This window comes from Anabrus simplex, chromosome 13 (genome assembly GCF_040414725.1).
Source record: "Anabrus simplex isolate iqAnaSimp1 chromosome 13, ASM4041472v1, whole genome shotgun sequence".
NCBI classification, from domain to species: domain Eukaryota; kingdom Metazoa; phylum Arthropoda; class Insecta; order Orthoptera; family Tettigoniidae; genus Anabrus; species Anabrus simplex.
In genome coordinates, this window is record NC_090277.1 from 48,725,001 (window position 1) to 48,749,446 (window position 24,446).

General features: G+C 38.7%; 1 protein-coding gene across 1 annotated transcript in view; it reads right to left on the reverse strand.

Annotated features, from left to right (window-relative positions):
- Girdin (protein girdin) overlaps window positions 1-24,446 on the reverse strand; it is a 167,805-nt gene that overhangs the window by 105,122 nt on the left and 38,237 nt on the right. The window contains exon 8 of the mRNA XM_068229964.1: window positions 14,699-14,967. Coding sequence (XP_068086065.1) covers window positions 14,699-14,967 — 269 coding nt within the window. The remainder of the gene's footprint in view (window positions 1-14,698; window positions 14,968-24,446) is intronic.

Genomic DNA, 24,446 nt, shown 5'->3' on the forward strand with positions numbered 1-24,446 from the left:
TTCTGGCATTTACTCAGTTTTCGAGCGATCCAGTAGATTTTCATTAGCTTGCTGTGTCAAGCAAGGCATTCATCCAACCACTTTGCACCAGTTGTCTGCTTCAGATTCTGGAAAGTCCCGAAAGCCGCAAAGCTTGTTCTGAAATGGTCTCATTTGCGCACGTCTTCTGGTCATAAGCCCATATCTTTGATGTATTTCTTGACGTTAGTGTAGCAGGGAATTGCTGGGTTTTTTTTTTTTTTTTTTTTTTTTTTGTATTTTTTTTTAAATCAAAATTAAAATCATCATCATTATTATTATTATCCTCTGTGAAGAACAGTCAATTTTTACACAGGAGTGATGATGTCTAATGAAGGGAAGGTACAACTACATGATTAAAATAAAATGTGTGAATAATACAATTTACTTATTGCAATGTGTTTACAGGTTCTGGAAGCATGCTTCCCACATTAAAAGGATACAGCATCATCCTACTGGAAGAAGATATAAGTGCTGCAGCTATATTCAAGTGTGGACTACACAGTAAAGAAACAACTCATGTAACACACAAGGTGATTTTAGGAAAATGCAGCAGTATCATGAAAACATCACTGCAGTATCTTTATAAATATCCAGTGGTTGAATAACGTGTCAAAAAACAGTCCCATAACATTTGCAGGGATCTAAAAAAAAAAAAAAAAAAAAAAAGGACAGAAAAGTTGTGAAAAAAATTACAATATTTAGCATATCTGTTATATCAAACTGGCTGTAAATATGAAGGAAAGATTGTCATCATTCTGGTTCTCAATGAACTGCATAGCCACCTGAAAATGCTACGTGGGTGTCCAATTTGATTTATTAAAAAACTCTGTATTAATGTCAAAGAAGAGCTAAAAGGTTTCCACCTATTCAATACTCATGTATTGTAACCTAAAAATAGTTACATATATTTGAAACTAGTTTTGGTCTTGCTAGAGAACATCATCAGTCAAAATCATGAAGTTAAGGCAAGCAAAACATAAATTATAATAGATAAAATTTATAAAATAAGACTGTGTTGTTAACATTCAGTGCAAGACAAGTACTTCTCAAAAGACTTCTTAAAAGAATAGCACTTTGAGAATCTTTTAAGTGTTTAACGTAGTCTTTTAAGAAGTACTCGTCTTTCACCGAATGTCAACAACACACTGTTATTTCATTATTATTATTGATTTAAGCCCATTAAGGAGCACTGATGACTAGTTCTTCCTCGATGCTCTTCTTCGTTCCCAATATCTCTTGAGCCCTGCTGATAATTTCTCCCTTCTCTCCTGTGAAAGGGGCTTCCGACTTCTAGGAACTCTAGGTGGTGGGGTCCAAGACTGTACCATAGCACAAAATTTGGAACGATCTTCTATATCAATGTCTGAAATCCCAGCCGAATCCAAGTCCCTCTGTACTTCATTAAGATCTTGTAGCTTTTATCCAAAGAAAAGATCTTCTTGGTAAGCCTGTTGCTGTCCATTCGTTGTAGGTGTCCGTAGAACACGATGTCGGCATGTAAAAGATCTCTGGTGACACATTTGGTGTTTACCCGACAAAATTCATTAAATCTCAGCCATAGACGCCCGAGAGAGTTTCGGTTTACTCGGTCTGCCATCTAGTGGGGGCCTAGAGTAAAACGGAACGTCGAAATTGACGAGCAGACAGCCAGATGGCGTCAAATTGAAATGTCTGCACACGGTAGCTGAGGCCATACGATTATAATTATAATTATAATATTGGCTGATTCTAACTGTCGATACAGCTCAGAGTTCGATTTAAGTCTGTAGGTTCCATCTGGGAGCAATCTCGGTCCATGAATTTTCCTGAGGATACGTCTTTCGGCTTTCTCTAGATCATCCATGGTGCCTTTTTGGTTCATCAGGAGGGTCTCTGAGGCGTACAAAAACTGTGGTCTGACAACAGTTTTGTAATGACAGATCTTAGCATTTTTCGAAATGCACCTCTTATTATAATGGTTGTGGGATAGTTGGTACGCTGCATTGAGTTTGTTATACCTTTCTAGGATGGATGTACCGTCTCTACCATTGGGGTGGACCCATTCACCAAGATAGCAGAAGCGAATGACTTTCCCAATCGTTCCATGTATGGTCGTGAAAGGGGGGTTTCCGGGATGCCGAGTCTCAAAGTACTTAGTTTTGTCGTATGATATGTGTAAACCTGCCCTCACTGCTATCTCGTGCAGGACTTCAATAGCAATGACAGCATCCTTAGAGTTGTTGGTTAGGATTGCAATGTCATCTGCGAATGCTAGGCACCTGATCTCAATCTTTCGGGTCCCGGCTCCAATGGTAACTGGTTTGATTTCTAGATTCCTCAGTGTACATTCCCAGTTCTTGATGACTTTATCAAGCACTAGATTATAATTTATGTCTTGCCATAACTTTATGATTTTGACTGACGATGGTCTCTGGCAAGACTGAAACTACTTTCAAAATGAGTATTTAATAGGTGGAAAACTTTTAGCTCCTGTTTTACATTATATAACTCTTCAATACAGAATAATATGAAATGTATTACCTATGAAGCTCTGTATTCTCAGACAGATGTTCACAGGGTCTCTTAAAATTTTAGGTACACGTCTGAGAAGACATTTGTTTAATTTGCTCAGTTAAACAGTAGACTGCCAAACAATAAGAGAAGCATAACAACATTACTCTCACAATGACATTACAAGAAAGAGGAAAAGAGAAGTTATTTCTTTAATAAACTAAAAAAAATATTCTTTCTAAGTTAATGTTTATACAGGAGCAAAAAAAAAAATTTCTGAAGCCTAACCAGAATTTGCACAATTATCTTTCTTTACTTAGTGGGAGGGGAAAAAGATGAATTAAAGAATAAAGACATCTTCCAGATGATGAAATAATTCAAGGAAAGAAATATTAAATGTTTTCTTTTTCTCCTGAAGCTTCAATTTCCAACTCTGTAGATTAATTTCAAATTGTTTCCTTTCTTTAATTGAATCATGAAAATTTACAGAATCATATTGGATATTAAAAAATTTCTGTAAAAATGAATGGTTTGCCAAAATCGTAGATCTCATTTTGTGTACTCGCACAAGTCTTTAATGAGATTTAAGACGGATAACTTATGAGACTAATTCAAAACCATTACATTCCAATAAACCAAAGATAATTCATTTAATAACTTTTTCGGAGTACTCGCAGTTACAATAATTCAATAAAAGAAAACAGATTTGATTTTTTCTTAGCCTTTCCTTTTCCTCCATTTTTTTCTGTTGCCAGTTTGATGTACTTTTATATTCTTGTGTATTGTTGTCTAGAAATTGCAACTGTTGGGGTAATTGGTGGTGGTAATGGTGGTGGTATTATTAACAATAAGATATTTACTTTTAAAAATTCTCACAAAAAAATGAAAACATATTGCAAAACACAAATTCTTTTTGAAAATTAATGTAGCAGTGATGAAATCTTAACCATGAAAATTTTACATTTACAGATCCTTAAAATTGAAAAAAAAAAAGTCATTAAAAATATTCAGTGAATGGTAAACTGTTATCCAGAGAGATATTAACTGAAATTAGGAAGAAAATATATGCATTCAGTGATGAAATCTTATCCATGAGATCATTTACAAACTGTGGAAGAAGTACAAATTGCCTAATTAACAATATGATCATGAAAGGAAAGGATATATTTGTATTAGATTAATGATTTATTCTTCTATTGTGTGGTCATTTGAAAAATTACACACACTAAGTTTTGTATTTCAATCTGAACACCTTTATTTTGTTCATACAGTATGTGTGATGGTTTAAGTTACTCTATAAGAAATATATTGAATGTTACTGAATAATTTTCAAGACGAGTGGTTTCTCTAGTTATCGGTACGGGCCAAAGTCCTGAGGGTGGGGTAGTATTTCCCCTTCTTTAAAGTCCATTTCAATGTAACAACATGAAGGCCGACGTTATATTGCAAAATGAGGACAGCATCTGAAAGCATGGCAGGTGTTTTTTAATACACCGTTACTCATAAAATGTCATAGAGATACCATTAGAGGTGTGCTCCTATTGAGCTCTATGTCCAAAAATCCATTTCTATTAGAATGCCACAGCTATCATCGATTTATCTTTTAACCGAGGGTAGTAGAAGGTCAACTGACAGGGTTGAGTTTTGAGTACTGGTCCCAAAATAATTATAGCCTGGTTTTAAATCCAATAATACACTGAACTGCAAAGTTGCAAAGACAGTTAGGTATGCAAAGATCACCCATTATACATTAACAATAATTGTAAATTATTTACAAGGGGAGTGAAACTAGCATTTGCCTGGTGTGAAAATGGGAAACCACGGAAAACCATCTTCAGGGCTGCCGACCGTGGGTTTCAAACCCACTATCTTCCGAATGCAAGCTCACAGCTGAGTGCCCCTAACCATATGGCCAACTCGCTTGGTTTTCAGGGTCATCTACTGAGTGCTATTTAATCTCCAATTCTTCCACAATCACTCTTCGAAAACAATAAGATAATTGTTGATGCCTTTCTAACAGATTACCATAGCATCCCTTGCTCACAAATTCATTCGTCTTTAATTCTTTAACTACCTGGTTACCATAACAGGGGCAGTAACACCCAGAACCGGTCTGGGAGATCTCTAGTAAAATTCATCATTAAAATTTGAAAAAGGTAATTGTTAATTTTCATTAATTATTGACCAGTAAAATCCATTTCAGCATAATGTCACAAGGACAAACAAAGCATTAAAAAAGATTAAGTAGAAATGTTTAGTATACAACGTCACATAAAATCAATTACAAAATATACTGTATAACATACTTAGCATCTGCATTATGATGGAAATGTCATTTACGACTAAGCGAAACTCGTTCTTCTTAGGATGCCGTCTCCCTACGAATGCTGCCAATCCAACTGATTAGAATAACTCGTGAAACAGCAGCTCAAAAGATTTTAATGGAAGTTTGCCTATACCAGCAGCGCAGGTCTTCAAAGCCAGGAATTTCTCCGTCTCTCCACAGATCGTGTTCCTTCAATTTTCACCTCGATGATTATTTGGAGAAGTTCATAGCATTCACCTCTCATGATGTACCTGAGCATTCACTCCTTGATGGTTTCTAGAAGCTCCTTTTTTCTTATTTACCAAGTTGAGGACTTCCTCACTGGTCTTCCTTTCTACCCAGGACATTCAAAGCATTCTTCTGTACATTTTGAAAGCTTCAATCTGCTTCTCCAGCTAAGGGCTGAGCATTCAGCCTTCAAAACCATACAGGAGAGCAGGAAAAAACGTAGCAGTGCAACATCCGAACTTTGAGCTGAAGGCTGCGATTTCTACTGGTGAATAGACCCCTCGTACTATTGAACAAACTTTTGGCTTGCCCAATCCTCAATAAGATTTCATTCTTGGGAACGCAATGCTCAGTTACTGGAGTCCCAAGATATTTGAAGGATATCACTCGCTGAACAATTGTGTTGTTAATGTGCAACGAAGCCTGCTTAGGTGTTTTCGAAAATACAATAAGCTTGGTCTTGCCAATATTCACGAAAAGACCAAATGCTGCACTGATCCTAACAATGTTATTAATAATAATTTGAAATGTCAGCATATTGCTATAAAAAAATACACTTCATTAATTGAATTACATGCTACTTTCTTGAAACTTGCAAGCACTTTACATCGGGTACAACAGACGTAAATGTTCAACAAGTTATATCCCGTAACCACCTGGGTGATTGTTGCATGCCAAGTGATATTTTGCTTGAATTCTAGCACTGAATGATTTCATGCCGGCCCCGTGGTGTAGGGGTAGCGTGCCTGCCCCTTACCCGGAGGCCCCGGGTTCGATTCCCGGCCAGGTCAGGGATTTTTACCTGGACCTCAGGGCTGGTTCGAGGTCCTCTCAGCCTACGTGATTAGAATTGAGGAGCTATCTGACAGTGAGATAGCGGCCCCGGTCAAGAAAGCCAAGAATAACGGCCGAGAGGATTCGTCGTGCTGACCACATGCAACCTCATCATCTGCAGGCCTTCGGGCTGAGTAGCGGTCGCTTGGCAGGCCAAGGCCCTTCAAGGGCTGTAGTGCCATGGGGTTTGGTTTGGTTTGAATGATTTCATGGCCAGAAGAGCTCATAGTGACCCACAAAGAGGGGAGTTTTTGGAGTAAACGAGAAGTCAAACGGCCTGGAAGACAGGACCCGGATAGTTAAGGGTTAACACTGTAGAGTTGGCAAAGCTCAGTCCTTAGTGATTCAAATTATACTTAATTTTTATTTCCTCCTTAGTTAAATATGAGAATGATGTCTGTCTTCATCAAGATATATAAATCCAGGTCCTAATCATAACCTTCATCAGTTGGTGATCAAAACCTCATACACTAACTCCAAAATGGAAAATTTTACAGGAGAAAGGGAAATTTTTCTAAAATCTTGAATTCTAAAAGAAACTCAGAGATTTCTTTGTATTTGCCAATTTACACATGGGTCAAGACCATACATAGGACTTTAACACAATGTTCGCAATGGTATTTCATAATGATTAATGGAACTAAGTGGCTTTAGATTGAGAATGAAGTTAGGAGGTTTTGATCACTGGACAATGCCTTGCCTTTTCTATGATCACAAGTCTGTTCAAAGATCATTTGTAAGGAGCTCTGTATCTCTAAAGCAATTGTTCTGTGATCATGCCGCATTCAATTAAGATCTGTGGAACCTATTCAGTAACAATATATTTTATTATTATTATTAATGGTTGGAACTCCTCTGTGGCTCAGGCGGCAGCGCGTTGGCCTCTCACCGCTGGGTTTAAATCTTGGTAACTCCATGTGAGATTTGTGCTGGACAAAGCAGAGGCAGGACAGGTTTTTCTCCGGGTACTCCGGTTTTCCCTGTCATCTTTCATTCCAGCAACACTTTTCAATATCATTTCATTTTCATCTCTCAGTCATTAATCATTGCCCCAGAGGAGTGTAACAGGCTCCGGCAGCCAGCACAATTCCCATCCTCGCCGCAAGATGTGGGCTTCATTCATTCATTTCCTGATCCAGTCCAATGACTGGAAACAGGCTGTGGATATTCATATTCATTATTATTGGTTGGGGGTTTTGAAAAACTAAGCAGTTTAAAGGTTTTCTTCATAAACAATTTTCTCAATCTTCTTCCTAAAAGGTGTTAATGATAACCACAATTCAGCTATGTACTTAATTTTTTAAATGACCTATATATGTTAATGAATGCAATGTTTAAAATGTGTTTGTGTTAGAAGATATTGAAATGTTATATCAAAAGCTTTAAACTACTGAATGAAGAGTGTTACTAGAACTTGAATACTAACATAAAGGCTACTGTATTTGTATCAGGTATTTTATTACTGATATGTTAATCATGGTAATACTGGAAAAGAAACTATGTAATAAGTTGTTTGCAATAAAGAAAAATCACTAACCCCAAATTCAAATGTCAGAGTTATATTTCATCATCATCTTCTTTGCATTTTCCCATTTATGTAGGATATGACTTCTTGCAGTGTTTCCTCTACCTCAATTGATCCGTAGCATCCAGGGGGCTGAGTTTAGTGACCCGCATGTTATCTCTCACCCTATCCAGCCAGCGTGTCTGAGGTTGCCGACCCCCCATGTTCACATGAAGGGCAGTCTGCATCTAAGGTTTCACTGCAACAGAGTACATGCCCATATTATCGCAGGCGTGATTCACGCATTTTCTCTGCAACTGGGTCAACCTTGAACTTCTTACACACAGCATCGTTCCTGATATGTTTCAGTCGAGTCAAGCCATAGGACCATCGCAGCATATTCATTTCCTTTGCATGAAGTGCCTGTTCATGCTTCGATGTTATAGGCCAGCATTCAGATCCACCGGTCTAATCACTGTGCGGTAGAATTTAGATTTTAGATGCAATGGAATTTTCTCATCACACAGGAATCCAGTAACATGGTGCCATTTCATACATGTACATGGCAGATGCCGCCCAGCCTCATCGGAGGGTCTGCCTTACAAGGGCTGCACTCGGCTAGAAATAGCCTTACGAAATTATAAAATTATTATACAGTGGAACCTCGGATTGCGAGTAACTTGGTCTACGAGTGTTTTGCAAGACGAGCAAACATTTTAAATAAATTGTAACTTGATAAGCGAGTGAGGTTTCGCAATACGAGCGTCACGTGTACGTACGTTTCCACCTCCCCTGTTCCTTTGTTTTCCCCTCCCCCTGCCACTCTCTTTCCTGGGAAAGTGTGTGTAATCATTTCCCGCGCTGGACTTCAGTTGGTGTGCCTCGCTCGCATAGTCAACACCATACGAGTGTACATGTTTTGTTACTGTCATTAGTGATATAACTGTTCCGCAACGATGGGCCCTGTGAACGAAAAGAAGGCTAAAAAAGAATTCGGTCGGACGAAGGAGATGATTACAACGGAATTTAAGAAGGAAATGATCGAAAAACACGAACGAGGTATGCGAGTGGCTGATATCGCGAGATTTTATAACAAGTCTACGTCTACAACAGGAGGAGGTTATGGAGATCTCATCCTCGGATGAGGAGGAGGAAAAGTCAATGGAATCTCTCACTTCAACTGAGATTCCCTCACACCAACAATGATTCTATTGTAAGGTAAAGTGCAGTTTAATTGTTTTATGTTATATTTTGTTTTAGAAATGTTATGCGAATAAATGTTTTTGTGGGCTTGTGTTGTGGACGAATCATCCGAGTTTCAATAGTTTCTTATGGGAAAATTTGCTTTGATATACGAGCGATTTGGATTACGAACATGTTGCCGGAACGAATTATGCACGCAATCCAAGGTTCCACTGTATTTCATCCATGTGGCACCGACTCTTGTCTTGACATCTGGAATCGTACTGCAGTCCGAAGTGACGCATGACCCTAGGTATTTGAACTGGGTTACCTTATTAAGTTGAACCCCACCCACAGAGATTATGCCATCAATTTGCACAGTTCATTCCAAATACTCTGTCTTCTTAGGATTTAATTTCATTCAAAATTCTTCAAGAAGCATCTCCCACTCTTCTACTTGCTGTTTGAAGCCCTCATGTGTCTCATTAACTATAATAACGTCCCTGGATGCCTGATCTGGATGTCATTTGTGATGGCTTTCATGCAGCATATGAAGAGCAATGGGGACAAGGCTGATTCTTGATGGACACCAACATTGATCTGGAAGGTACGGATATTATATTTAAACCTACTCAATAAGCTCTTCAAATTTACTTCTCCAGTTTATGTCAGGAGCCCTCTCTTTTTCCAGAGTGTTTATGAGGCCTATACCAAAAATATCTGAACTTAGAAAATAACATGTAAATGTGAAGTCTTGACAGTTTCTGGCTGTGGATCTGTACAATGGTACCCCTCCTAAGTAACTAGCCATCTTCTGTGCTTTTACTAAACACTCAGCAATTGCTCAACAACTGTCAGTTTATAGTACAGTAGAAGTTCAATAGTCTGGCACGTTCGGGACCGGCCCGGTGCCGGATTACCGGGCGGTATCTTTTACTACGATATAGGTTAAGGCGTACAGCAAAAACACGGAGTTTTGCAGTAAAATGTTGATCAGCAGAATCATTAGTTTAATAACTTTAGCTCAAAATTAGGGGAGCACCAAATTTTCATTCAACACATTCAGTTTACATACATGTACTGTATAATATTTTAGAGTGACGTAAAAAATCTCGAATATCTTTTTGTTTTCGAGATCGTTATTGCTTGGCATGAAAGTTATTTCTGATGATATGTAAATCAATAAGTTCAGTGGCATTATAATTAGTATTACACTCAGCGAAAGTGATGAATTTATTTAGGGACTATGCGGCTTCTGCCCACCTGATTCTCTCCTTTTCTTCAGTTTCCTCAATGACCTGAGGCTGTGTGTGGTGACAGCTAACAATGCCAATTGTGTGTAACATTAGTAGACACGTAAGACACGTAGTGGACACTTCCAAGTGGTTTCGAACCGTGCCGTGCGCTTTAAGTCACAAACGTAAATAAAAAATTAAAAAAAACATAATTTTTTTTTTTTTTTTTGATAGGGGCTTTACGTCGCACCGACACAGACGGGTCTTATGGCAACGATGTGATGGGAAAGGCCTAGGAGTTGGAAGGAAGCGGCCGTGGCCTTAATCAAGGTACAGCCCCAGCATTTGCCTGGTGTGAAAACATAAATCCTGGAATGGTGCCAGACCATCGGGCATTCCGAACTGTTGGTTGCCGGATTAGTGGAATTCTACTGTACCATTTGTGATTGTTAAGAAGGCTGAATATTATGAGCAGCGTATCAACATGAGCTTCTACTTCTAACTGATTAAATTGTTTACAGAGGGAGATAGTGGTGTGGAATTTTCTTTTTGCCATGACCAAAGAAGTCGCAGGTATTCAGATCAAAGATAAAAGTGTTGTTTACGGTCTTTTTTTGACATCAACAATGCTGTGCAACATGAATTCATACCTCAGGGTCAAGCGGTGAACCGCTGGTATTATCTCGAAGTCTTCAGCTGTCTCAGAGAAAGTGTCAGGAGAAAAAAGACCAGACTTGTGGAGAAATAACTCCTAGAGCCTTCAATATGACAATTATCCAGCTGACGCATCGCTAATGATTTGTAAATTTTTTATGAACACAGAAACCTCATCCACCATACTCACTCGGGTTAGCCCTGGCAGACTTTTCGATATCATCCAAACTGAAATTCACACTGAAAGGATGATTTTAGTCCACCGAAGAGACTAAATTGAAATCACAGGTGGAACTACGAGCAAACCCGCAAACTGCATACCAGGACCACTTCTATCAGTGTTAGTAGATGAGGGGAGTACTTAACATATCCACTCCCAGCTCCCTCTGCAGGTATTTTTCATCATGTAGCCCAGCAATTTTTAAATGCCACCCTGACTAACTAGGTAACATGTAACACACAGCTTTAACTTAGTAGATGATCTAGTACGATTTTTTACTTGCCGTGACCATTCGTTATACCACTCAGTGCCACTCGAATTAAACCATGCACTTCAGAAATCTCGGGACTGACACAAGTTTACTTAGATCACACATCCAGAAATGCAGTAAATTACCCCAAGCTGTAGTAAAATGTCCATCTGCCCGCTATCTACCAACAAACTAATCTACTGTGGGAATTTTAATGGATACTGCATTGTCCTTCAAAGGGCATTTAAAGATAAAATTGTGTTGTGACTCCGCACCTGATAGTATATGCAGGCTGGTTCACTTAACTGTTCACCTCTTCTCGTAAACATTTTGAGACACAGTGCCGAACTTTGCGTGTGTTGTGCTACTATTCAGAAGATTGCGCCTTACTTCATATAAGTGACTGACCTTCTACTTCTAGATTTTATGATTTAAAATCGCGCAGTGCCAATCCCCATTATCTTATGTTGCTTCTTCAACTGTTTTTGTGAAAGACTCATCCTTTAATTTCTTATTTACCTATGCATTGTTTTTGCATTTTATTCGGCTGATGATGACCCATATTGGGGTAGAAACCGGTACCGCTTCTGCTTATAATTAAATAGGAATGTAACACTACATTTCTTATTTACTTGTATTGAATAGGTTAAACTATGTTATTTGTTATTTCAATTTAATTGTTTAACTTCGAAGGGCACATTGAAACAATTGCAAATGAAGCTTAAAGATGCTTAGATTTTGTGGTTCGGAATTCGAGGGAACTAAAAAATGTTGGTACATTAATTACTCTCTATAATACAGAGGTGCATAGTAAACTTAAATATGCATATGCTGTGTGAACACCTCATTATCAGTCCCATATAGATCGAAAAAGTTCAGAAAACATTTCTTCGCATTCTGTATTACAAAACGCATTGTACTTCGACACTGAAAGAAAACGTTTCATACAATAACTTGCTAAATGAATTTAAACTTTCATCATTATATATTAGAAGGGATATTCAGCAACAAATATTTCTGTACAAACTTATAAATAATGTGTGACAGTGAATTACTTGCAGAGTGAACTTTAATGTAAACAATAAGAATTTACGGACAAGACAAACATTTTATTGAGAACACTCTAAAACAGTGAGCCATAAAAATTCTCCAGTAGTTAGAATGTGCAACATTTTTAAGAAAATTGCTGCATGTAAACAGAGAACTGATTTTACAATGACTCTTCGAGACTTCATGCATCATGTGAAAACTGTTGTTTCATACAGATAACATCTTCTGATAAAAAAATTAAATACTGCATCATTTCATAGTTAGCATAAATAAAAAATGGGTTAGAAATTGTTAGAAAATCTGCATTTCTGTATAATAACATTAATATTTATACTAAATATAATGGTGCAGTCTGCAAGTTTCTATCAGTGTGTGAGAGACATTGTATGGAACAAAGATGTGCCAATGAAGTGCAAGAAGGTTTTATACTCGCCCTATTATAAAGCTATACTGACCTATGCTTCAGCAGCCTGGACGTTGACTAAGCGGAACCAAAGTAAGATACAAGCAGCTGAAATGAGGTTCTTGACGAGCATACAGGGAAAGACAAGACAAGATAGAATGCGAAATGGGGAGAAAAGGAGAAGCATGGGAGTGTGTAAACTTCAAGAAGAGATTGATATAGCAAAGCACATGGACACATGATGAGAATGCCAGGGGAGAGAATACCAAAGAGAATATTCATGGATACAGAGACTGCAAAGAGGCACCTAGGGGACGGCCTAGAATGAGATGGAGGAGCTCTGTTGTGGACTGTACTGCAAATAGAGGAGTCCATAGCAATGAAATACTGGAAGAGGATTGGTGGAAAGATCGAGTAAGGTGGAGGGCTTTGGTACTCCACCCTACCCAGAAAGAATCTGGAAAAGGGAATGGATGAGGAAGAAGAAGATGATGGTGCAAACAACAAGGGCGTCGGGTAATGAATTCATTGTATTCTCATGTTTGTTTTTTCTCTTTCTCTTATTTTTTCATACTTTGAATACCCTACTATTTTCTTGTTATTTTTTCATAAATTCTGTTCTTTACAATATGTATTGTTTTATAAAATCTACCTGTAAATGGAGATTGTCTCTGTTGGTGGTATATATTTAAATAAATAAATCTAACGTACAATTGAAAGTAAAAAGTTGGCGCGAATATGGTATTTTAGACACACAAAACCTAATCCAAACGTGGTCAGACAGGCAAGCAAATGTGTTGAAACAAATTAGGTTACAGATAAGCCTCCATTTTTTTTTTTAACAGGCCTCGCATATAGACACACACGCACTGTGGGGGGAGTCGGTAGAATATTTCTACAATGTCCCCTACCTGTCATAACAGGCGACTAAAAGGAGGACTCCAGGTGCTCTCAACTTGGGAGTGTGTACTGGTAACCACGGGATCAATAGACGAGTTCGGTTGGCACTGCTTCCACTTACTTGTGCCAGCCTCCCCACTGTCTGACCTCCCCTGGTCAACTCTGGTTCTCTTCCGATCCCTGTGGCATCAGGTTTATGAGGTTTACAAGACCAATGGAGTCTTTCCTTTTCACAACATTTGTGGTCCTGCCCTTTCTTTTGTTGATATTCTTTGAAGAAGTGTGCAACGTGGACTGCATAGGATGGGCAAGGAGGTGAGTGACCAAATGGGCACACAATTTACATTTCACATTGAATTTTTCATCAGTTCATTCATTTTTTTTTTTTTTTTTTTTTTTTTTTTTTTTTGCCCATATTGTCAACAACACAACCAAGTTCAACTTGCGGCATTCAACTTAAGTCCACCTTTCTTCAACTCATCACAAGAAACTATTTTAACGTTGCATCAATATTATATCCATATTTACCCGAATAACACCTGCATATTTTTTTTTTAAATTGAGGCACAAAATTGGGGTGCGGGTTTTATTTGGGTCAATGTTGGCATTTATTTTTCTCAAAATTAGCCTTCCTAAAGTTAGGGTGTGGGGATTATTCGGTGGCAGGGATTATTCGCGTAAATATGGTATTTTATGTACATATAAAGGACATGCACATTATGTTCACAATGTCAGTATAATTTTATGGTTAATTTAATTCACATAGCCACTCATGTTGTTTTATATTTGTGTAGTTCCATGCACGTAAAGACACTTTAACCTGCGCAATAACTGGACTTCATGGTTCACATCATGTTCATGTTGAGCTATTTTAAGATTCAAGATTGACAAGACACTAATACGCTGCTTCACAGGATTCACAGACTTTTTATTCATTAATTTTAATGTGTCCTTACCATATTTCCAATGATTTTATGTGTGACTGAAGATGTCCCAAAAGAGGACGAAACATGTATCACCAATATAGTTTAATGTAGTCTTATTAATAAAGACGATTACAGTATTGTAAAGCTGGAATTATAAATTTAAATTTTCACAAGTTGATATGCGGTGAAATACGGCAATTTAATGCTAAGAGAGCTGGAAGCTGTAGTCGAGATCAGCTGAAGTCAATACAGTTTTCTGAACTACGGTCTCTGTATCACCATCATGAGTGATGATGTAAGGACCATGCTCCATAGACGTCAAGAATGGATCAGACAAAAAAAAAAAAACCAGCTTTGTTTCATCTGGGAATGGATAGGGAAATGTTTAATCATTTTGGTAATTGCTTTTGATATGAACTTACCTTTAATCAAAATATGCAATAGACAGTGTTAAATGACAGAAACAAATTATTACCTCCTTCTAGGAAGTCTGCATTATCGCTCTCGATGTCCCCCACACCTGCACTGCTCTCGTTGAGTACAGAACGCGTGAGTACCTGGAGTTGGGCATTCTCTTCGAACAGCTCGTGTAACTTGGCCTCGCTGGCTTCCCGCTCCAGGGAGAGTTCATTGATCTGCTGTTTGTACTTGATGATCTCTCCTTCCAGTTCCAAGATGTGTTCGCCTCGTTTGCGAGCACGCTGGAGTTGCTCTTCTAACATTTCCCGTGTTTCTAAAAGGACCCTGTAACCAGAAATTACTGTCATACAAACAGTTCACACATATTGTCTGAACACATTACTACTGTATTTATTTACAAGGGATGAGGCAAAAGTCATTGCAACTATTTTTTTTCTTGCAGATATGTGAGCGTATCACAGGCTGCTATTCGTTGAGTGGAAGCTATGCAGGCATAGTGTGTATTCACAACAATAAATGATTCTGTGATCGCTGGTAGTAGCACAGAGAGTGCTGTGAAATCAGTAGTGTGGCGAGCGTCGTGCGAGACGGAAGTAACCGGTGTTGAGCAGCGCGCATACTTCAAAATAGCCATTCTCCGGGGGAGAAATACGAGACAGAATCACAGTGAATTGGTGAAATCCCTTGGGAGTAATGCCCGTACCATATAGCAGCATGGTGGGTAGGAATGTTTCAGCAAGGACACGTGGCAACTGGTAATCAGCAACACTCGGGACAACCTGAGACAGAAAGTGGTCACCGTCCTGTTGCCAGCGTGCTAGGTGGTCGGAGCACATTGCATATTGTATCCACCATTGAACTTTTCTCAGTGCATACAGTAAACACCGCAATATGATTTTGCACAGTTGCAATTCTGTCCACAATATCCTGTGGATAGTGCGTTTCTCGATAACACCTGCCCTCTCTAACTCCAGTAGCGTCCATCGTCTGTCTTCCTCCAAGAGCCGCTCGATGACGGCACAAGCCACATCGGTTCGCACACTGACAGTTCATCTTGAGCGTTGCTGATCACCGTTGCCACACGTCCTTGCTGAAACTTTCCTATACACCATGCTACTGTACGGTATGTTCTACGATGTCGGCATGTAAAATATCTCTGGTGACACATTTGGTGTTTACCCAACAAGATTCATTAAAACTCAGCCACAGACGGCCATGGGAGATTTGGTTTACTCTGCCATCTAGTAGGCCTAGAGTAAAACAGAACATCGAAATTGATGAACAAGAAGCCAGATGGCGTCACAGTAGCTGAAGCCATGCGATTAAAAAAAACAAAAAAAGTAAACTCATGTCCTCATCCTGAGGTGGTGCAGCTCTTTTCAGGCACACCCCCAATGGAGGGGAGCTGCTTGTACCATTTCAACCACATACCAGCCCTCCTGCCATTCTTAAATTTCTGGTAGTACCGGGAATCGAACCCGGACCCCCGTGGACAGCAGCTAATAACACTAACCATTACGCTACGGAGGCAGACAAGCCATGTGATTATTATTATTATTATTATTATTATTATTATTATTATTATTATTATTATTACTGAAATAGGTAAAATGCTTGTTACTTATTTTTAATTTAATTATGTCAACTACTTTACACAGTTCTGCAATATTGTCAAAAATAATGTTTAAATTGATATGCTGCATCTTTGGGACAACTTGTGTAGAAGCAAGCACCTTTATTTTGCTAATAAATTCTTCTCTCTATTAGTATTACTCTCATTATTATTTTAATATTTTGTGAAAAAATGTGATCCCGTCCTAAAAGGCAAGAAGACAAAAACTTTCCATGAGATTACAATAACTCTCTTTTATTTTGAATCACCAAATGAATTACAGTCCTTTTCATTTCCAATGAAATGTTAGACCAAGGTTGTGAAATTGTTATCTATGCACATAATTCTTAAGGAACATGACTGATTACATATGACCTTTTCTAACACAATAACCTTTGTAAACCACACTCAAAGCAAGATAAATTCAAGTTCCCATTGTGTAATTCCAAGAAATAAATACAATAACAGAACATAAAAGTCTTATCAGAATTCCATAAAAATAGCAGTAAAAAAAAATACAGCATAGAAATTTTCCCGGTTTGTTTCACCAATTCCCACTCAGGAGAGAAAGAGAACAGTGGTTGAATATCTACCATACATAGGAAGCTAGGGAGGAGGCGAGAGATGTACTTAATAGACAAAAATAGCTCCTCTCTGGATCAGTGGTAGTGTCAGCATCTGGACCCCAAGATTAACAGTTCAAACTCGACAGAGGTAGTCGGATCTCCGAAGGGCAGATTAAAGTCCATTCGTCTCATGTCGTACAATGTCAGCAAATAAAAGTTCTGGAGGGAGTTTTTGAATTTCCTATCAAACCCTATTTGGATGGTTTATCACTTGCTTTGTTCCATTCCCAGCAGTCTTCCTATGCCTTCTTTGTCACATTCAAATTCACCCTCACTCTCTGCCGAACTTTTTGTCACGCTGGTATCACTTTCACCACTAGTAAATAAAATGGAATTATTGACGTTGATGCTTTCACAGCCCGTAATGGTAGACATGATATAGGCCTTTGGGCTTATGCCATGTCAAGAAAACAAGTAAAACTTTTTACATTTTGCAGCGAAGATTGCTCCGCGTCTGGCTTCTCCAACTGGAGAAGTCTTCCGTGCAAACAGTCGAAACTTTCTTTTGAAGACGCGAAGCAAAGTTCTCTGCAAAACAAAGAGTTTCACCTTGTTTTCTCGACATGGCGTAAGCCCAAAAGCTTATATCATGTCTAAAATAGAATTACTTTCTGAAACTGTATCACTGCCCGATTCACTGTCATTATCCTGTAATTTACATTTGACCAAGAGAGTTGACCGCATAGTTAGGGTCACATAGCTGTGGAGATGGTGGGTTCAAATCCCACCACTGCCAGTCCAGAAAATTGTTTTTTTAGTGGTTTCCCATTTTTACACCAGACAAATGCAAGGGGCTGTATCTGACTCTGTGCGATATAAAGCCAACTGCCAACGGCAAAAAAAAGAAAAAGAAAAGACAAGGCCAGTATTCACATTTTCATAGATTCTCAGTACCATGGAGTTTTCTGTTCTCATTAACAATTTGTCAGTTACATGTTTTTTTTTTTTAGTAACAGTATTTCCAAACATAACAGCTCAGGCTTTCATGATCGATGTCTCCATGGATATAGAAGAAATTTTCCGTTGTCAAATTGGATTTCTAGATCTCAAACGTTTCACCATAAACCATACATGACATTTTCAAGGATCCGCTTTCTCCGTAAGTCGGTAGTGGACTGAAGCTGCGTGCTTCCAATAAAGATGGAAGTGGCACGCTGTTCTCCACAGAGTACGAACTTCTGTTGCCCCGAGGGAGTCAGTATTGGCTGATAAACTTGGTGGTTAGCAGATGTGGCTGTATTTTCACCTAGCTGTTCCCTGCTTCTCCATCCACCCAGATTCTTTACCTTAACTTTATCACTTCCCATCAACCTGGACTGTAGTGATTTCTTGAAGGTCTGACATAACACACTGCTCAAAAGAATTAGAGAAACAAGAATTGAATCACATGTACCACGTTAAGCAGTCCATGATTAACATATGTATACTGCTGCTCTTATTCTTCCGACATGTTTTAAGAATGTGAAGAACCCTCCAGATTGCGTTGGAAAGCCATGGCTTTGTGGCAGTAGCCAAATGTATCATGCTATGTCTCAGAGTGAAATGAACGAGCAATGTATCACTCCGTCAAATAGTGAGTGTAAGTAACGAGTACGTCTCTATACTCTTGGTGTATGTTTCATCAGTCAAAATGAGGTATATGAATGAGGCAGAACATGTTCGGGCAGTGGCATTACTGTCCGGCTCCATGGCTAAATGGTTAGCATGCTGGCCTTTGGTCACAGGGGTCCCGGGTTCGATTCCCGGCAGGGTCGGGAATTTTAACCTTAATTGGTTAATTTCGCTGGCACGGGGGCTGGGTGTATTTGTCGTCTTCATCATCATTTCATCCTCATCACGACGCGCAGGTCACCTACGGGTGTCAAATCAAAAGACCTGCATCTGGCGAGCCGAACTTGTCCTCGGACACTCCCGGCACTAAAAGCCATACGCCATTTCATTTTTTCAGTGGCATTACTGCAGGAAGGTTGGACTATTCGTGCAATGTCTAAAGAGCTTAATGTGGCTCCATTTGTTGTTGGGAGGGTTTGGAAACGATTTTGTGAAACCGGTACATACATACGAAAGCCAGGACGAGGGAGAAAACTGAAAACATTGGCCACAGAGGACCAATATGTGATAAACTGTTTTCTCCGCCGGCGCTCTGAGACTGCCCGGAACCTACAAAATGATCTAAGAGCAACAACTGGTTGCAGTGTTAAGTGACCAAACAATAAGCAACAGACTCCGAGAGGCAGGTTTAAGACCAAGAAGACCTCATCAGGTCCCTCAATTAACTGTTCTGTACAAGAGAGATTAACTTCGATTTGCTGAGGACCATAGGAACTGGCAGCTGTGTTACTGGCGCTACGTATTGCTTACAGACAAGTCCCGCTTTCATCTAACACCATGCGATGGGCGTATACGTGTATACTCACAATTAAGTATTTATTTATTTTCCACCTAGTCGATACAATGATTGCTTAAGGCAATTTTTAATGGTCAAAAGTGGTACATGTTTCGTATATTATCAACATCTTCAGCCACATAACACTGTTTAGATGAAAAATATATAAAATTGACAAAGTAATGCTTTAGAGGAAGTGTCCTTAAAATTAACATAAGATTGACCTTAAGGACACTTCCTCTAAAGCATTACTTTGTCAATTTTATATATTTTTCATCTAAACAGTGTTATGTGGCTGAAGATGTTGATAATATACGAAACATGTACCACTTTTGACCATTAAAAATTGCCTTAAGCAATCATTGTATCGACTAGGTGGAAAATAAATAAATACTTAATTGTGAATCTATTGAAGTGCGATACGGACCATGAAGCTGATTTTATGTAATACGTGTATACTGTCGACGTGGCAAATGTTATAAGAAAGCAGCAGTCCAGGAAATAGACAGATTTGGCTGCGGCTCAGTCATGGTGCCGGGTGACATCACAATTGATGGCTGATCAGACCTTCAAATAATCAGAGGCCGGCTTAATGCTTAGGGGTACATCAATAAGATTGTACTGGATCATGTTATGACCACTGCAACTGTAACGGATCCGCAGTTCATTCTACAACACAACAATGCGAGAGCACATTCAGCATCAGACACCATGGAAACCCAATAGGACTTGGCGATTCAAACATTAGACTGGCCTGTTTTGAGTCCTGGCCTCAATCCCATTGAGCAGTTATGGGATATGCTGGACGGACAACTTTGGACCCGTCCTGTAGCACCTCAGACTCTTGAACAACTTGCAGGGGTCCTTATTGAGGTGTAGGACAAAATTTCATAAGAAACTGTTTGCAAACTTGTCAGGAGTATGCCTCGATGATGTGAGGCAGTAATACGGGCACATTGAGGGCCTACCGGATATTGAAATGTTCCTTTTTGTGCTCTATGTGTATTAACTGAAGGACATTCCACTCTGGTTTACGACAATGTGTTGAATTTCTGGTCATAGCACCAACCTGTGTGATAAGAAGTGAACAGGATATGTACATTTCAGTTAAATAACGGTTTCATTTTCCAGATAAAATGTCTGTTCCACTCCAACCACTCCTGAAAAAAAAAAAAAAATGCAGGTGTTTAAAACATTGTCGTTCTAATTTTTCTGAGCAGTATGTATCTATAATATAGATTTCGATTCTTGGCAACCAAAAATTAGTAAGCTGGAAAATTTATAATTTCCAATAACAGACTTTTTTTCTTTTCGCAAGCTGCTTTACGTCGCACCGACATAGATAGGTCTTGTGGCGACGATGGGATAAGAAAGGGCTAGGAGTGGGAAGGAAGCGTCCGTGTCTTAATTAAGGTACATCCCCAGCATTTGCCTGGTGTGAAAATGGGAAACCATGGAAAACCATTTTCAGGGCTGCCGACAGTGGGGTTCGAAACCCACTATCTCCCGAATACTGGATACTGTTATTACAAGTGATGACACAGCTTGTCAAACGGGCCTACAACGCCATAGAACCAATCTATAACAACAATAATTCAACAGCCTCTTCAAACTTCCATAATACTCTTCAATAGTATAAATTATTAAAATCAACGTTTTATAAAATATATTGTCATCGAAGAAGAACACAACAGCTCTCCAACCTTCACGTCAAAAAACCAAATCAACGTTGAGAATTTCCAGCCATCATCATCTCTGCAACTTTCTTGATGACTTAATACAAATTAGGCCAACTATAAACATCTGGTGAACTTCTTGTCAACGCAATCTTGCCGAATAAATCTAAAATAACCTATGAACTGTTGACCAATAAATATCACGGACAAATGCATGTCAACGTCAAGTAACTTTTGTCAAACAATTGGAATGTTTTTCCTTCATATTTTTTATACTAAGCTTTATATTTTGACTTATATCTTTTTACCATATATTAGCAGTTATTGACCTATACTTTAAACTTTGACTACGGCTTTAAGCCATCAACTGTCATTTATAGTCACATGACGCCTTCATTTTTAAATGTACTGCTTATGAATCTACCAGTTTTTATGTATCAATTGATTGTATTATATATTCTCATTGAACTGATTTCATATGCCTTCCACTATGTATTAGACATCTATTAATGACTACGGCTTTAAGCCGTACAATCATACGATGTCCTAATCAACAAAGAACTACACATGTGTTTATCATTTTATTAGATCTTTAGTTATTTCATTGAACATTTTATATGTACTACCTATGAATCCACTAGTTTTTAGTATCAATTGAATGTAATGTATATTCTCATAGAACTGATATTTTATGCCTTCCACTATGTATTAGACATCTATTAATGACTACGGCTTCAAGCCACCTTCTTTTACTATAGTACAATCAAACAAGTCCTATTCAACAAAGAACTACATATGTTTTTATCAATATATTAGATTTTTAGTTACTTCATGAACATGTTTATAACAAATGTAAATCTTACCTCTCTTATAATCATCAAACACATTTTTGAATATCTTTAACCAGATGCCTGGTAAAATAATAAGGTTTTTGATAATGACTGAGGATGCCTCACAGTAGGAGGCGAAACATGTCTCATCTGAATAATCTTTTAAAGTAAATGCCAACATCTTGTAATGTATTGAATAGGTGGAAATAAACAAAAAATATTATCCTATATACAGTTTACTGGATACTGGCCGCACTTAAGCGACTGCAGCTATCGAGCTCGATTAACAGACCAATTATATTGCAATTATTAATATATCTATACAGGTTGATGCAAAACAACACCAATGTACTGTATATTATATTATGCAGGACAGCAAACTGATCATTTTTCAAGAGGGAATCTGTGTCTGGAAATGTATGGTTTGGGCAATATGGGGTGTCCAAGTCTGGCAACACATTGGAAATGAGGATGGGTGTGCGTTCCACATTTTAGCAAGAACTTTCCACCCCCCCCCAGCAACAGCATCTTATCACGCATTAAATTATGAAATGAGTTTGAATTGTTGACCTCCTACAAGATTACAGATTATTCAGCAATGTGTGCCAATCTCTACACTGCCAATATAATCAAGTTTCAGAAAAATGAAAACAGTGAAACTTGTTACTGTCTTACTCATTATGACGTTTTATCGCTTAGCAAGTCATAAATTCAAAGTCCCAATTCACGTCCTATTAAATATATATATACCGGGCGAGTTGGCCGTGCGCGTAGAGGCGCGCAGCTGTGAGCTTGTATCCGGGAGATAGTAGGTTCGAATCCCACTATCGGCAGCCCTGAAGATGGTTTTCCGTGATTTCCCATTTTCACACCAGGCAAATGCTGGGGCTGTACCTTAATTAAGGCCACGGCTGCTTCCTTCCAACTCCTAGGCCTTTCCTATCCCATCGTCGCCATAAGACCTATCTGTGACGGTGCGACGTAAAGCCCCTAGCAAAAAAATATATATATAATAATACTTCACTTATTGCATCACAAATTTTTGCTATTACCACTTAGTACAATCACATATTTCCTACCCTTGAAAATGTACTTTGCCATCCCTTGTCAAAGTAACGTGATTTACAACACAGACAAGAGCCCACCACAGGAGGCAGGTCGGAGAAAGTTGCACAAAAACGTGAAAAAGGCCTTGGAATTCCTTAACTTTACATGGTAAATTATACCTTCAGGGAGCAAGCCATTAACCTCACAAAAGTTCATTTTTGCTTGCCAATTTTCAGTGATATTTCTAAATAACCCAGTAAGCTTGTTTGTGATTGTATTTCACATTCCATTCAAAAATTAAAAATTAATTCTGTATTGAGTGATACAGTGAAGGGTAGAGAATATTTGCTGCATGATAGCCTATCTACGGATTAGGAAAATAATCGTGTGAAGTTGACTAGAGTGGTGCATATTTGTCTTGTGGCAACCCAATTATGGATAGTGAAAAATTCAAGAAATCGTTTTTTGTTTTTTTTTTTTTTTTTGCTTTACGTCGCACCGACACAGATAGGTCTTATGGCGACGATGGGATAGGAAAGGCCTAGGAGTTGGAAGGAAGCAGCCGTGGCCTTAATTAAGGTACAGCCCCAGCATTTGCCTGGTGTGAAAAAGGGAAATCACGGAAAACCATCTTCAGGGCTGCCGATAGTGGGATTCGAACCCACTATCTCCCGGACGCAAGCTCACAGCCGCGTGCCTCTAACCACATGGCCAACTCATCCGGTAAATCGCTTACTATAATGAAGACAAAATTGATGATGATGATTGTTGTTTAAAGGGGCCTAACATCTAAGGTCATCGGCCCCTAGAGGACAAAATTAAAATCCAGTACGTGGACAGGCATCTGCATCTTTCAGCGGTGGTGCATATGTCGAAACTCGCACCTTCGAGTTTCGACTCTAGTCGATCGAAGCAAATCGAAGTGTTGCCACATTCAAGATGGTGGTCAAAGTCATTATCTCGCACATGGCCGAGTTTAACCTCCAAATAATTCATGGTCGAAGAGTGTGACGAAAAAACAATGTTTAATAACCCACTGCTCCAAAATATGAGGCTTCAACTCACATTTATTAAGAGTGCTATCATGCAACAATATGTTGATACTTTTATATGCCCCCGTGCAAATGTTTTCATAATTGTTGTGTGGTGTTTTAAACACCTATTAATACATTGTTATTATAAGTGGAAAAGTGTTTTGTATTAGTTCTCTTGTCTTTCCCATGCCTTTTAATACTCTCATCTTATCTTTAGAAACGGGAGATGGCCTATATTTTTCACTGTACCCATACATACACGACAAAAAGCGCACACATGTTGGAAAAATAATATCAAGTGTTTACATATCGCTGCTGAATAGATTTTATTTGTGTATTCAATAGTATGTTTTCTCGCTTAACACGTTCTCTCTCCTTGTCCACTGCAGAAACATCTTAAAGAGGTTTTACTGTCTTACCGTATTTACGCAAATAATCCCCGCATTTTCTTTTATTGAGGCACGAAATTGGGGTGTGGGTTTTATTCGCATCAAGGTTGCCAACACGCTCTTGGCTCACCTAGTTTTCGATCCTGAGTGTACAGTTATGCTTCGTGCAACCGTAGATGGAAGAAAACTGTCCCTATATGTCA